The 15,472-nt window shown below is 31.6% G+C and overlaps 4 protein-coding genes across 9 annotated transcripts; 1 reads left to right on the top strand and 3 right to left on the bottom strand.

Moving 5' to 3' along the window:
• The first annotated feature begins 416 nt into the window (after positions 1-416).
• Positions 417-8,765, top strand: LOC115235973 (phosphomannomutase). Of its 5 annotated transcripts, none has more exons than XR_003884110.1 (5): positions 417-773; positions 1,131-1,290; positions 2,152-2,282; positions 2,373-2,499; positions 3,277-3,411. XR_003884110.1 is itself a non-coding variant. In XM_029808138.1 (5 exons), exons 2-5 carry the CDS (start codon positions 7,183-7,185, stop codon positions 8,452-8,454), a joined length of 789 nt encoding a protein of 262 aa, XP_029663998.1. In that variant the 5' UTR covers positions 2,464-2,499; positions 7,144-7,182; the 3' UTR covers positions 8,455-8,765. The 5 variants fall into 5 exon arrangements, 4 of the variants coding, with proteins under 4 accessions (XP_029663998.1, XP_029663997.1, XP_029664001.1 ...); XM_029808138.1 differs by lacking the exons at positions 417-773; positions 1,131-1,290; positions 2,152-2,282; positions 3,277-3,411 and adding exons at positions 7,144-7,242; positions 7,410-7,604; positions 7,690-7,957; positions 8,189-8,765 and having other exon boundaries at positions 2,464-2,499; XM_029808137.1 differs by lacking the exons at positions 417-773; positions 1,131-1,290; positions 2,152-2,282; positions 2,373-2,499; positions 3,277-3,411 and adding exons at positions 3,886-4,012; positions 7,144-7,242; positions 7,410-7,604; positions 7,690-7,957; positions 8,189-8,598.
• Positions 1,539-6,881, bottom strand: LOC115235971 (N-sulphoglucosamine sulphohydrolase-like). Of its 2 annotated transcripts, none has more exons than XM_029808134.1 (11): positions 6,716-6,881; positions 6,060-6,292; positions 5,595-5,724; positions 5,385-5,521; positions 5,162-5,315; positions 4,667-4,905; positions 4,434-4,553; positions 3,934-4,137; positions 3,670-3,839; positions 1,904-2,050; positions 1,539-1,822 (listed from the first exon to the last, which is right to left on the bottom strand). In XM_029808134.1, exons 2-11 carry the CDS (start codon positions 6,175-6,177, stop codon positions 1,673-1,675), a joined length of 1,569 nt encoding a protein of 522 aa, XP_029663994.1. In that variant the 5' UTR covers positions 6,178-6,292; positions 6,716-6,881; the 3' UTR covers positions 1,539-1,672. The 2 variants fall into 2 exon arrangements, with proteins under 2 accessions (XP_029663994.1, XP_029663995.1); XM_029808135.1 differs by lacking the exon at positions 6,716-6,881 and adding an exon at positions 6,471-6,609.
• Positions 2,375-3,322, bottom strand: LOC115235974 (N-sulphoglucosamine sulphohydrolase-like). Its single transcript, XM_029808142.1, has 3 exons — positions 3,154-3,322; positions 2,921-3,040; positions 2,375-2,624 (listed from the first exon to the last, which is right to left on the bottom strand). The coding sequence occupies exons 1-3, from the start codon at positions 3,287-3,289 to the stop codon at positions 2,377-2,379; spliced, it is 504 nt and encodes a 167-aa protein (XP_029664002.1). The 5' UTR covers positions 3,290-3,322; the 3' UTR covers positions 2,375-2,376.
• On the bottom strand, positions 8,548-15,466 carry LOC115235996 (methylglutaconyl-CoA hydratase, mitochondrial). Its single transcript, XM_029808178.1, has 6 exons — positions 15,407-15,466; positions 14,888-15,115; positions 14,433-14,726; positions 13,701-13,832; positions 10,070-10,833; positions 8,548-9,567 (listed from the first exon to the last, which is right to left on the bottom strand). Exons 2-6 carry the CDS (start codon positions 15,014-15,016, stop codon positions 9,408-9,410), a joined length of 1,479 nt encoding a protein of 492 aa, XP_029664038.1. The 5' UTR covers positions 15,017-15,115; positions 15,407-15,466; the 3' UTR covers positions 8,548-9,407.
• Between the last annotated feature and the right edge of the window lie 6 nt (positions 15,467-15,472).

The raw sequence follows: 15,472 nt of genomic DNA, 5'->3' as shown, positions 1-15,472 counted from the left end.
ACAAGAGAGAGGCAACTATGATTTTCTTTCTTACTTCCTTCCGACATGTTTTTCTATCGGGAAACAAAGGCATTCCCCTTCCATTTATATATGTTCTAAGGTAAAAGGACAAACTTTCTCCCTTGCGCATGTGCAATCGCTAATTGCCGAGAGAAATGTACGAATGCGCAAAGTAGGATTTGCTATTTATTTATAACAAATTCATTATTTATGCATATATTCGAAAAAAAATTATTTATTTATTTATTTAAACATATTTTCTAATCTTTGATTTAAAAAAAAATTAAAATTCTTAACTCAAGTCTCTAGAAAACATATTTTCTTATTGGATATCGGAGCGTTCTTGTGACGTCAGAAAGATGGTGACACTGTTCTTTTCGATGATTTTCGGAACGCATCGATATTGTAAAAATGTGAACCACCGTTTACAAACCTGCGCAGTAAGCGATCCGCTTGTAAACACATAAATGTGAAAGAGACAGTGCAAATAATTAGAGTAATTATGTTGCCATTTTACAAGAGAATACTTTGTTGGAATGATTCTGTTTATCCTTAACTTAATATTATGTAACGAGTATTTTATCGGTCAGTTATTTCAACTTATTCCAACAGTTTATATAAAAAGTGTGATGCTTGTTTTACGCGGACTCCAGAACTCGAATTCTCTCGTCGTGTTGGGTGGCCTTGCTTTGTGTCTCTTATTTATGATTCAAATGAAGCAAATCTACACTAACAATCAAAAATATAACAGATATTTGAACTACAAACAATATGTGAGTTTTCTATGTATTTGTATGAATTATTAACTACCGCTATGTAACTGAAATTGTATTTACTTAAATTCGCTTTAAATAATCTATAATTGGACAAAAATTTATTTATAATTTTATGTACCGCATAATCTAATATCCTTATATATCATTATGTGTTTTATAAGTGTGTATTTTATTTTTTTTAACATTTTCTGTATTACATGATACACAGACACACACATAAAACTAGAAATAGGATTTTGTTTCAAATTTTATCATAAATTATAGATTATTTATAAAGTTGGTTATAAATCATAGATTCTTTATTTGATAATGTAATTTTTTAAATGAGCATCACAATTGATCGCATATTTCTAGATGAATGAAATAGCAACAGAATTGAAGGCAGTGGTAAAGTCTGTAAACAAATCATCAACTTATGTTCGTCAATTAAATGAAATGCTTTCCAAGTATCGAGACAGAGAATCGAAGAATATCTCAACGTCAAAAGTTATCTTATCATAAACATTTTGGATAGGTAAAAAAAATTTATATTGAAATATATATATTAGTAAATATTATATTACATCTTCTAAATATTATATTTAAATTATAAAAATTTGTTTGTTTTTTTTCTTACATTACATTATTTTAATTTCTTATACAAAATTAAATGAATATTGCAGACTATAGAAAAACTTACATTATATTGTTGTATTAAATTACTATATTCATTCTTACTATTTATTATTTAAATAATGTTAAAAATTATAGGTTTACATTGAATGTTTTCTTTTTTGTTTGTAATTTACTTTGAGTATTTATTATTATTCATAAATTGCACAATGCTAAATTGTGAAAAACGAAAAGAAGAAATATATGTTTATATAATAATTACGGACAAATATTGGGAACAGATGTCAATAGTCGAAATTGTTCAATGGCATACATTGAGCATTATGTTTGTTATGTCCGGCGTTCTCCAAAACACCATTTGGTGCACAAAGCCATGGATCTTTTGTTATTTTCAGCCAATTATACAATCGTTCTTTAAGTTCAATGAATATACTCTAAAAGTGAAACACATATACAAGTTTATTATATCTATTATTGAAAATTTTGTGACTAATTTGATTACAATGTTACACTACCTTTGCAGACGATTTTGGAGCTATATTGTTTAATTCTTCTGGATCATATTTTAAATCGTACAATTCCCATTCTGGTCTCTGATAATATTTCTTTAATGTTTTATACCATGGCAGAGGCTGATGAGTTTGTGTTCTATTTAGAATGTCCTGTATATGTAATACATAATATCATTGATTTATGAATATTACTTATATTTGAATAACTTGTATGCTCTAGTTAAAAAATAATGGCCCCTCCTCTTTTTCAGATTACCTGGAAGGTTGGAGATAGATAAAAGTCCTGATCGATAGGAAATGGCATTCTGTAGTTGATATTATGTATAAGTTTGTGGCGTTTTGTCCTAATTGTACGCATGGGATAGTACATGGTAACTTCATGGTGCGTTTGGCTAGCAAAGATCGCCGTATTATTTTCTATGGGTTCTATAAACAAGAAATTCATTATTTTACAATACAATTTTTTTAACAGAATACTATATATATATTGCATTCAATATGTGCATACATATATCCATACCTTCAAGAAGTAATGGTAGAAGCGACTTGCCAGTAAGATGTGGAATAGACACTTCATTGGAGTTTGACAAGTAATCCATGTAAGTTACATTGAACCAATCTAATATTGTTGGTACTATATCCAGTAAAGAAGTCATACTGTATGTTACACTGTCTTTCCTGTGGCCGTGAATCGGTGATGAAATCATCATCGGTTCAGCTATACCTTCAAAATTGTTATTCTTGCATGTATTATATACTTTAGTTAATTCGTCTGAATATCTTAAATATCTTGAAATGTTATTTCTATTTTTTCTCATCTCATCTGTCATACAATGTTGTGAAACGAGATGCTCAGAACAAGAGGCAGGACAAAAATCACACTTATTAAAAATAACTACATTGAAATATTATTACAATACTATTAATATTTGATAAAAATTAGTTCAAAATGTCACTTGGCACTTCTTTGTTTTCACTCTTTTCGTGCTTTTGCAAAAATAATTAAATAAGTTTACAAACCTGGATCATATAAATTTGTACGACCATTTGGGAAAGGTATGCCATTATCGGATGTGTAAATTATCAATGTGTTATCCTTGAATCCTGCATTTTTCAATTCTTCAAGAACGAGGCCGACACCTAAAAAAATTATATTCCTTTTAAATATCTTCACTTAATATACTAAAATATACCTTGCTCATAATATATACTGTTAACATGTATATTTGAGTATTTATATATCCTAGGAATACCTTTGTCCAAACGAGATATTGTTGTATACTGGGCAGCAATATCTCTCCTAGCAGCTTCGGTATTTTGAACATAATATGGTACTTTAACTTGCTCCCATTGATAATATATTGGATTCCAATCAGGAATTGTACCCATTCCAACATCACCGTTACCAAATTTTTCACAAAAATTGCCATACTCTGGATGAGTATGGGCACAACGATGTGGATCGTGAAAGGCAATATATAAAAAGAAGGGTCTACAAAAATTTTAATATAGTTAGAAAAATATTTTGCAAAATATTATAATGAAGATCTTTACACACATCACACATGATAGGATTTTTTTTTGATAGTGTACAATAAAGTACAAAAAAAAATATATAGATTTACTATATATGCTGATGAGTTTGTGTTCTATTTAGAATGTCCTGTATATGTAATACATAATATCATTGATTTATGAATATTACTTATATTTGAATAACTTGTATGCTCTAGTTAAAAAATAATGGCCCCTCCTCTTTTTCAGATTACCTGGAAGGTTGGAGATAGATAAAAGTCCTGATCGATAGGAAATGGCATTCTGTAGTTGATATTATGTATAAGTTTGTGGCGTTTTGTCCTAATTGTACGCATGGGATAGTACATGGTAACTTCATGGTGCGTTTGGCTAGCAAAGATCGCCGTATTATTTTCTATGGGTTCTATAAACAAGAAATTCATTATTTTACAATACAATTTTTTTAACAGAATACTATATATATATTGCATTCAATATGTGCATACATATATCCATACCTTCAAGAAGTAATGGTAGAAGCGACTTGCCAGTAAGATGTGGAATAGACACTTCATTGGAGTTTGACAAGTAATCCATGTAAGTTACATTGAACCAATCTAATATTGTTGGTACTATATCCAGTAAAGAAGTCATACTGTATGTTACACTGTCTTTCCTGTGGCCGTGAATCGGTGATGAAATCATCATCGGTTCAGCTATACCTTCAAAATTGTTATTCTTGCATGTATTATATACTTTAGTTAATTCGTCTGAATATCTTAAATATCTTGAAATGTTATTTCTATTTTTTCTCATCTCATCTGTCATACAATGTTGTGAAACGAGATGCTCAGAACAAGAGGCAGGACAAAAATCACACTTATTAAAAATAACTACATTGAAATATTATTACAATACTATTAATATTTGATAAAAATTAGTTCAAAATGTCACTTGGCACTTCTTTGTTTTCACTCTTTTCGTGCTTTTGCAAAAATAATTAAATAAGTTTACAAACCTGGATCATATAAATTTGTACGACCATTTGGGAAAGGTATGCCATTATCGGATGTGTAAATTATCAATGTGTTATCCTTGAATCCTGCATTTTTCAATTCTTCAAGAACGAGGCCGACACCTAAAAAAATTATATTCCTTTTAAATATCTTCACTTAATATACTAAAATATACCTTGCTCATAATATATACTGTTAACATGTATATTTGAGTATTTATATATCCTAGGAATACCTTTGTCCAAACGAGATATTGTTGTATACTGGGCAGCAATATCTCTCCTAGCAGCTTCGGTATTTTGAACATAATATGGTACTTTAACTTGCTCCCATTGATAATATATTGGATTCCAATCAGGAATTGTACCCATTCCAACATCACCGTTACCAAATTTTTCACAAAAATTGCCATACTCTGGATGAGTATGGGCACAACGATGTGGATCGTGAAAGGCAATATATAAAAAGAAGGGTCTACAAAAATTTTAATATAGTTAGAAAAATATTTTGCAAAATATTATAATGAAGATCTTTACACACATCACACATGATAGGATTTTTTTTTGATAGTGTACAATAAAGTACAAAAAAAAATATATAGATTTACTATATATATAAAGTTATTATATATTTTATTATATATAATATACAAGAAATATATGCATTATATTTATATTATTTTATTGTATAAATGTAAGATTATAGGTTGTATGTGTGGAATATCACTTACTGTGTTTTATTCTGGACTGCAAGAAATTCACGAACTAACAGCTTTATATAAGTAATATTACGACCTACTTGAAGAATAGAATTATTCTCTTCTGTATGTGCAAAATCAAATGGATAAACGTCACTTGGGCCTACATGCTTTTTGCCAATGATTCCTGCAAAAAGAAAAAAGCAACATGATATGATAATATATGCATACCTATTAATCATTATTATTGTTTTACCTGTTCGTATATTGTTTCTTTTCAATATTTTTGGTAAACTTTGAACATCATCAAAAGAATTAAAATGATGAATTCCATGATGAAGACCGTACATTCCATTTTGATGGCTTGGTAATCCAGTTAATATTGCGGAGCGACTATAAATTGAAAATTTAAGAAATTTATATGTTCATAATAATTAGATTGAATTTGTAACAAAAATCAGTTCACCTTGGTGAACAGCTACTGACTGATGTATATGCATTATCGAACAATAGACTCTCTTTTGCTAACTTATCCAAATTAGGAGTTTGACAGATTTTATTCAAGTAGGATCGCATTTCAAATCCTGCATCATCAGCTGTGAATTATAGATAATTATTTCAAATAATAAGTGAAATCTTAGATCTATATTTAGATAATTTATAATTTACGACAAAAATTTTAATTTATAAAATTTATAATTTTTCATACTTAAAGGTAACTAAAAAGAATTATAGTTTCTATTATTGACAATATTCTTTTTTATATTTTTAGATATATATAACTCTAATATTTAAAAAAATAATATTTTAAATTTTTTTACAAAACAACAGTGCAATTGCAATTTATTTCAATTTATTCAATAAAATATTTGAAAAATCGTATTTTTTAATAAAATACGCCTAAAAAAATTAAACGTCAAGTTACACACACCCAGCAACAAGAGCACATTTTTTTGAGCTGCGTCAGCATCTCCATGCGTATCATGTAATGCCAAAGAGATAATGCACAAAAGACACAACGATTTATTTAAACGATTGTTCCAGGGCATTTCGTAGCACTTGTTGACATGTGTATAGTGTTAGTGTATGTATGAATGGCTTATGCTTATATGAATGACGCATGTAACTGCTGCCAATGTCACCGATCAAAAATATTCTGCTTTTCTGAAATAAAATAAATGAATAATAAATGAGATCGATTATCTATCAGACATTCAATCTTGCTCGTTATCGCGAGAGCCAATCAAAGGCAAAGATACAGCAAAATATGAATATGCGAGAAAACGCTTCGATATGTTCGGATTTAAATTTGACATTTTTTTGCTATTCGATTGGTACATACACAACGTATTTTCATTTTTCATTAATGTATGATGATATGTCGAAGCCACATGTACATACACGTGTTTATATCATTTTCTCTTCAATTTTATTTTCATAAGATCGCAGTTAAACATCGTTAATTATAGACTAAGTAGATTAAACTGCTCCAAAATGATTCCCTTTACATGAACAAAATGTCATCGCATTCCCCTTAAAATAAAGGTTAGATAGACACTCATTATATTTGTTTGAAGATACACCTACATTTGCATGTTTGCAAATTGCGAATACGCTCAATTTTAATAGAAATGTAATCTTATTACAATTCAATAAAACATTGAGATTTAGGGTTGACAATGAGAGCAACGAGTATTGAATGAAGTTTATCACTATACATATACATAAATCCCTTTGCTAAAAAGTTAGTGGGAGAGTAAATGGAGGGGACGGATTGTTACCTGCTTTTTTACTAATCAGGCTCGACACGTGATGTGTGAAGTCCAGCTTTCTGATAATCTTTTCCTTCATTTCGAAGTTGATATCGTTTTTAATAGAAAAAACATATTTGAAAGTAGTTAATATAATTTTAAAAATTTGCTCGCTTGTTTTATTCTGTATGTAATCTATTTATGTAATATCGCCATGTGGAAATGAATGTTTCTATGTGTATAAAGTGACAATATGTGTTTCAGATTCTCTAGCAAACAAGATATCCAACAAGATATTGCATCATGTCAAAAAAAATTATTTGTTTATTTGATGTTGATGGCACGCTCACTGAACCACGACAGGTATGTTTTAAATATTGAAAAAATCGTGTATATATATTTAATTATTATTAAAATATATATATTCTATTTTTTTATATAAATAATGTTTTTCTTTATCTAGATATTATTATATTCGACATATTTTGCATCTTACCTTTTTTAATAAAATTTATGTTTGCTTTCCATAGCCAATCAGTCCTAGTATTGAAAAGTTTCTTCTGGAGACTGTGAAAAAAGAGTTTGACATTGCGATTGTTGGAGGATCTGATTTAAACAAGATTCAAGAACAATTAGGTAGTGAAAATCTGTTTGAAAGGTACAAGTATATCTTTGCAGAAAATGGACTTGTTGCATTCAAGGATGGCAAAGCTCTGCCGTCGCAAGTAAGTAATCAAGGTGATTATATTTAAGAATAATAATAAATTACTTATATTTATTTTATACTCACATATATATATCAAATTTTAGTCGATCCAGGACATGTTGGGAGAGGATGTTTTACAGGATTTTATAAATTTTGTTTTGCGATACATATCCGAGTTGAAGTTGCCATTTAAACGTGGAACATTTGTGGAATTTCGTACAGGCATGATGAACATTTCGCCAACAGGACGAAATTGCACCAAGAAAGAACGCGAACAGTTTTTTGAATACGACAGTGAACATCACATCCGCGAAAAATTTATACAAGCCCTTAAAAAGGAGTTTCCTGATTTGGCTCTGACCTACAGTATTGGTAAGTGATTTATATAAAACCAATGATATATGTAGCAAATTTAATTTAATTAGTAATTATTGGCAGTTAATTTAATAAATTAACGCTACTCATTATATTATTTCAATTAAGTTAATTATTCTCGTTAATATATTTGAGTCACTACAAACTTGAAATATCGTATAATAATGGCTAAAATTAATGCATTACGTATAAAAACTCTAGCAAACGAATATTTATCTTTTTTCTAAGGGGGACAGATCTCTTTTGATGTTTTTCCTATCGGTTGGGATAAAACATATTGTTTACGTCATATCCAGGGGTATGACGAAATACATTTCTTCGGTGATAAAACGGCGGAGGGCGGTAACGATCACGAGATTTACGAGAGCGATTTGACGATAGGACATCGCGTCACTTGTCCCAAGGACACAATGAATCAATTGAACGTCCTTATAGCACTCGTAAAAGAGAATAGAGAAAGGGAGCAGCTTAGTGTTTCGTTACAATGTGTTTAATAAGTCTAAGAATTATAGTTTTTTAGGTCAAAATAAATTTATATTTTCAATACATATAATATACTAGCAAACTAGTATTCCCTTTTTTTTTTCAATTTTTTGCCGCTGATGTAACATTCCTGGTAATAAAAGCATAGAGTATTTAATTGTTACACCATTTTAAATTAAGTTTCGGTGTTTTAAAATTCTATATTTCCGCGTACACCGTATTTCCGTTTAGAAATATGTTTATATATATGACCTTTTAGGAGATTGTTTTCTTACCGTTCTTTGATATACAAAAATTATAAAATAATTAAATAAAAAATATCGGAATTTAAGAACATCGCAATTTTTTTTTGTGTTCCCGACAGATTCTACGCGCACAAATCTCACATATACATACACAATCACAATATCCTAATGCATTTACGCGATACACAAGTACATATACATATATATTAAAACTATGTTAAACAATAACAATGTTAATATAAAAGAAAACGTTAAGGTTAAGGTATTTATTGGAAGACGTAAATGACGTAGAATTTTTTGCTACTGACGTATGAAAGGCACCTTTATCTCATTAGCATATGCAAATGCACACAAGGCATAATGCAAGGTTAATGCTGCATCCGCAATTATTGTGCAAATTGCATAAAAAACTTTTAAAGTTACCTTTTTATCTTTAAATAGCTTTTGTTACATAAATTTTGATCGCAATTTTTAACTTTAACGCAGTTCGGATAAAATGTTAAAAATACATTAAGTATCTCAAAACCAACATATATAGTAATTTTACATACAGCAAAATGTATGTATATATATANNNTATATATGCATATTGTGTGAAAAAGCTTATATAAAATGCATTACATATAAAATGCTTATACGTAAAATCCGTAAATGTTTACATTATAAAATCCTTTCATGATATATAAATTAAGCTTTTGTTACGATAACGCCGTAAGTTTTTATACTCCTTGATAAACGGGTACGCGTTTTGCTACGAAAGCGGCAAGTCCTTCGAGTCTGTCTTTTGTGTCCACGATCTTGCTATAGCATTGTTTCTCGATCTCCAGACCCTCTTCCAGAGACACTTCCGTGCCTTTGGATATAGCCACTTTTGCCAATCTAAGCGATAAGACACGATGATTAAAACCATTTCTATATATAAGTATTTTACTGTATCAGAGACATATAGTTATGACAGATATAAATATAGAACTCAAGTGTTGGATAAAAAAACGTATTACTCGCGTTTAGAAGATAAACAAATGTGGTGTGATGTGTATTATATAATACATAAACGATCGCAAGAGAGATTCTGAGTAGCCATCGCCGCATTTTACGAATAATGAAACGACGTATTATTATTCCAAGAAGTTCCGTTCTTTGTATTTTCCTTCTATTTTTATTTTCCACTTTTTATACTATTGATTTACTTTATTATTCTCTTTTCTTTTTCAGTAATGCTTTTATTTCTTTTATATCTTTGGTCTTTTTTTATTCAGTCTCGTATCTTTTTTACGATTTGTATTACACATTTTTCTAATTTTCACTATATTAAACATTTTCTTTTATATAACTCTGAGAAAAATTCGATTTTTTTATTATTTCGACATTGACAACTTACCTAACGCCAATAGGACCGTTGGGCAATATTTCTCTCGCGATGGAGAGTGCCGTTTGATAAGCGGCGTCACCAGTCTTATTTTGCGGGACCGCCTCGTTCACGAGACCGATCATGCGTGCCTGTTCACCGTCCAGAATTCGTGCTGTATAAATCAACTCTTTAGCCTTGGCTGCTCCGATTATCCTTGGAAGTCTCTGCGTTCCACCGGCACCAGGTATTATGGCCAATTTTGTTTCTACGAGACCCATCGTGGCTTCCGAAGAGGCGACTCTGATATCGGTTGCCAATGCGAGTTCCAATCCTCCGCCCAGTGCAACACCATCAATGGCCGATATCACTGGAGTCGGTAGGTTCTCCACATCGGTGATGAGATCTCTCAGAGAAGATACGAATTGCGGCACCTCGGACGTGTTCATTTTCAATCTCTCCCGCAGATCAGCCCCGGCGCAGAATACTTTCGGGACCAAGCTGCGTATGATGAGTACCCTCAGTTTATTGTTCTGCTTAATAGAAGCTAGCGCCTCGTTCAACTGAGACATCAAGACCTTTCCGAGGGAATTACGGGCTACCGGTCTGTTCAGCCCTAATACAGCGATGCCATTATCTTTTCCATCTAAATAATTAACGATCACTTCTCTTGCTTCGTCCTTCGGACTTGGCATCACGCTTGTAGTCAACGTCCTTGCGGCATAAACGCAAAGATGATGAAGAGTGCTGGTAACTCTGACGCTCGCCACTAACGAAACCATTTTGCAGTAAGTTAGTTACACGGAATGTGTTTCTCTTTAAAATGGAAACTGAAAAAAAAAAATTTTTACGTTTGATAAGATATTTGAAAATTATTTCGTTTTAATACTTTTATTCTTTTTTACACATATGCAGGCGCACAAACTTAAATTATATATATATATATAAAATGTAATATATATTATAGATATTAAATGTTATATTTATATATATATGTATATGTATATGTGTATATTTTATTCTATCTTATTTCATTTAAGAGAGAAAAGATAAAAAGAGTACAAATGACAATTTTCCAAGAGGACTTACTTAAACACAATAAGACCGGTTTCTTGACTCTCGATGCACCAAGTAGTTATGAAAAAAATTACGACGTCGTTATCCTTGATCCTATTTCGGGATTACGATGCAACAGGAGCATCCAGCGGGCACACGCGCGCGTATATTGCGCGCATGCATATATGTATGTACAATGAGCGAAATTTTTGTGATCGTAAGTTTTTTTTATTTCAACGAACACGAATCGTAAGAATATGTCGTTGCGCTTCGAATGATCTTCTTGGATTTTACCTCGTACAACACACTGTTACAACATCGACGCGATGTGACAGCGGAGGTGGAAGCGGTGGTAGGGATAGCCGAAGAAAGTTTACGCGAGACTTGGTGAGAGCGCGAATCTCCTCTCACGCTGAGTACTATCGCGTCGACGTCGCGACGACGACTATTTGCTTTTCGAAAGCAAACAATATGCGCAATGCGCACGTGTCAGTGGACAGATGTGCGCGCGAGGACCGCGCGTGCGCGTTGAACGCGAAATTAGTACTTATTTCGAATAAAAGAGGGTACCACTTGGCCTTTTTCTTTTCGCTCTGGCCATACGGGAGTGTATTTGTGCGCGTTTCTTCTTCTTTTAAATTACGTAAAAGAGTTTTCCGGAAAAATATTACGATAAAAAAATGGCGAAGAATAGAAAATCGGCAGAAATATTATCGGTGACAAAGTGATTTACGCAATGATGATACCGTGCGGAAGAGTCGCATAAAACTACAGATATAAACTGCAGGTAAATTGCGCATATATAATAAAGGTTAGATAAATAAAGTCACGGAGTTCCGTAATATATTCCGGTGAAAACGTTTGTATGTAAATCCGTATTTATTCTTGATAGTGACGTCAAAGCGCTGTTCTAACAAAATAAAAGAATCATTATATCGTGTTTTATCTAAGTAGTCTTCCCAGATGTTATATATTTCTAGAAGACATTTAAAAAACGATTTAAAGATATCTTTATCGTCCTTTAAATTTTCTTTTAAGATGCATGTGACCTTTTTGTGCTGTTTGTGGGTAGTTTTACGATTCGAAATAAATCTCTTCTATTTCTGACTAACAGACACATGATACAAAATAATAAACAAAAAATAATAAAGTGAAAGTATTTTAAGAGAATTCTCTCTCGTGTGTATAATTTATAAAAATTATATTATATTATGATACCGTGCGGAAGAGTCGCATAAAACTACAGATATAAACTGCAGGTAAATTGCGCATATATAATAAAGGTTAGATAAATAAAGTCACGGAGTTCCGTAATATATTCCGGTGAAAACGTTTGTATGTAAATCCGTATTTATTCTTGATAGTGACGTCAAAGCGCTGTTCTAACAAAATAAAAGAATCATTATATCGTGTTTTATCTAAGTAGTCTTCCCAGATGTTATATATTTCTAGAAGACATTTAAAAAACGATTTAAAGATATCTTTATCGTCCTTTAAATTTTCTTTTAAGATGCATGTGACCTTTTTGTGCTGTTTGTGGGTAGTTTTACGATTCGAAATAAATCTCTTCTATTTCTGACTAACAGACACATGATACAAAATAATAAACAAAAAATAATAAAGTGAAAGTATTTTAAGAGAATTCTCTCTCGTGTGTATAATATATAAAAATTATATATATATATATATTGCCTTATAAGATTTTTTTATTCAGGAAATAGAGAATATGTGGATATTGGAATAAATATATAATATTCATCTATATATATTTTGTATTCTAAAATTGTGGCAACAGATTTCTGTTTACACTTATCCACATAGAACGGCCTAATTCATATAATGGCTTGCGCCTACATGTTTCAATATTTAACCATATTTCTAGGATACATATATCAGACTTTCTGAAGGCAAATTACAAACTATATGACAAATAAATAAATAAATAATAAATAAAGTACAATCGTCCGAAATTGGTCCAACATAAAATCCATAATATATAGGGTGCCCCTCTTCTGCTATACTATTTTTCGATCCTTTGAACAATTTGTGGAGTCAATTTTTCGTAGTAATAATGTTTGAGGAAAAGTCAATCAATAATCGTGTAATTCTGCATATTTAATATAACCTTCAGTCTCAAATTAAGATGAAATTAATTGGAGAATATAAATGTTATATATTTTTTTCTTATCGGAATTTAAGCTTAAAGCAAGACATTTTTTGTTTAATTGCTCGAGAATCACAAGTGCTTTTTTGTCGAGCAAAAATTGACTCGAGTTGGCCAAATAAATCAATTATTTTAAAATGGAAGTGGGACATCTCTTACATATATCTCTTCATTACTTTCTCTCGCGTGTGAGTTGCTTCTCGTTTCGCGTTATTTCGCGAGTGAGGGAAGAGATGATCGATGCGCGTCGTTTAATGCAAATTTAATTGTACACGTATATCTGTCAAAGTCAAACGGCGCAGTTTCGATAACCAGTGATTCGATAACCAATGACGTACCATTAAAATGATCGCGCGCAGCGGTATGTTGCGTTCGATCTTCATGATACTTCGATGGCGAATATTGACGGTTTCAGTTGGACCAAAAAGTAAATGTAGCTTAAGCGGCAGGTGGTGGTCGAAGCATCGACCTGGTGGCTGAAGAAAGTTTCTGCGACACCAAATGTGCGATATGCGACGATCTCTTCCATACAAATTCTCGCGTTCTATCGTGATCGTCTTGGCTTTCCACTCGAACCTAAAGAAACATTTAATTTAATACGGCGAATATAAATATTTCCAATTTTATTATAATATATTGTGTAATATGTGCATAATATTGATATGCATTAAATTAACAGCCATGGCCTGATAAAATCGAATTTTTAAGAAATAAAAATTCTCATCTTAGGTCACATATGTGTGTGTATGTGTGCATAAAATATTTGAACAAATCTTTTTTTATAATGCTAAACTGAAAATATTAAGAAAAATAGTCATTATATGCTTTTATATTAAGATGATTTTATCGAGACGTTGACAATCAATATACAGAATGTTTCAGGTTTCTAAATTAATATCTTTTACAGTTAAAATTTATTTGAATTTTTGGATGACACTATATACACATATGAAATTTATCAGGGTTTAATTGTAATCTAACACAAAACAGAAATTCTGCATAAAAATAACGTCGTGAAAATAACGGCACCGGTAAAATTAATAATCGTAGAGAGAAATTCTGAAATTCGTTTATCTACATATTTGTTTATCCATCGGAATTCCGGTTTGACAAGATTCACGCGTTACCGTAACTGTTCATCGCATTTTTCTTCCCTCGCTATCTCGATATACGTACCTGTTTAGGTTGTAAAACCCGAATAGAATGCAGCGTCGCCGCACCTCCGTGCAACACGCGTAGACTCAATTTACCGGACATCTCGGCCGTGGTAGCGGTCGCGCTCCTCAGCTCTTTCTTCGCGGCACGTCCAAACTCCTTCTCGACTTTCAGTATGAGCGGTCCCAGACTGAACCTGGTCTTGATGGTCGTATGATCGCTCATCATGTTCACCGACACGTCGCCTGCTCTCTGCAGGGACGCCAATCCGTACAGAGTGGCTCTCGCTTTCGGTCTGCTCTTAGTAGATTTGTTCTGAAAATAATGTTAGATTCACGAAACCGTTCCGTTCTTCCCCAAGTCACAAAAATATATATGTTTCAAACAGATTTAGATTTGAATTTAGATTCAGATTCTGATAAAAAATGACGATTTTATCTAATGTGTCCGCGAGTATCTATAGATTTTTCAATTACTTTGTTCTTGTTGCTGCTTCCTGTAGTTCCTGTAGTTCCTGTAGTTCCTTTTTTATTCTTTGTCTTGTTCTTCGTTCGTTTGCGATTCTTGCTGGGATTATTGCTGCTAGACGTACGTCTCGATCTCATGCTGGCTTCGGTAGAAGATTCGAGTGCGTGTGATGAGATCGTTTCCTTTTCCGTCACAGCTGCCGTTTCCGTTACGAGTTCAGTGGTCTGTATTACTTTCTGCAAATACAAACATATACATATTCTATTTTAGAAATATTTCAAAATTTGGCATTCTGTTTCACTATTTTAATATTCAATATTTCTTTTGGAGAATTGAGATTTTTTAAATTTTGATTCTGAACGACAAAACTTTATTATTTAATTTCAGAACTTTATCTATTAAAAAAAAACTTATTGTCTATTAAAATTTTGTTCAAAAACATATTTATACTTAAAATTAAGATTAATCTCCTCTCTTTTAGTATAAATTATTTAAGTTGTTGGAAAGAGAGTGATTGTGGATGATACCTCGACGTCATTTTCGTTGACGCTTTTCTCTGTGACGGCAGTCACGCCGATCGGTCTCGAGACGCT

This window comes from Formica exsecta, unplaced genomic scaffold, assembly GCF_003651465.1.
Source record: "Formica exsecta isolate Colony F162 unplaced genomic scaffold, ASM365146v1 scaffold237, whole genome shotgun sequence".
Taxonomy (NCBI): Eukaryota; Metazoa; Arthropoda; class Insecta; order Hymenoptera; family Formicidae; genus Formica; species Formica exsecta.
Note: the sequence above shows the minus strand (reverse complement) of the source record. Positions and strands in the feature narration are given on the sequence as shown.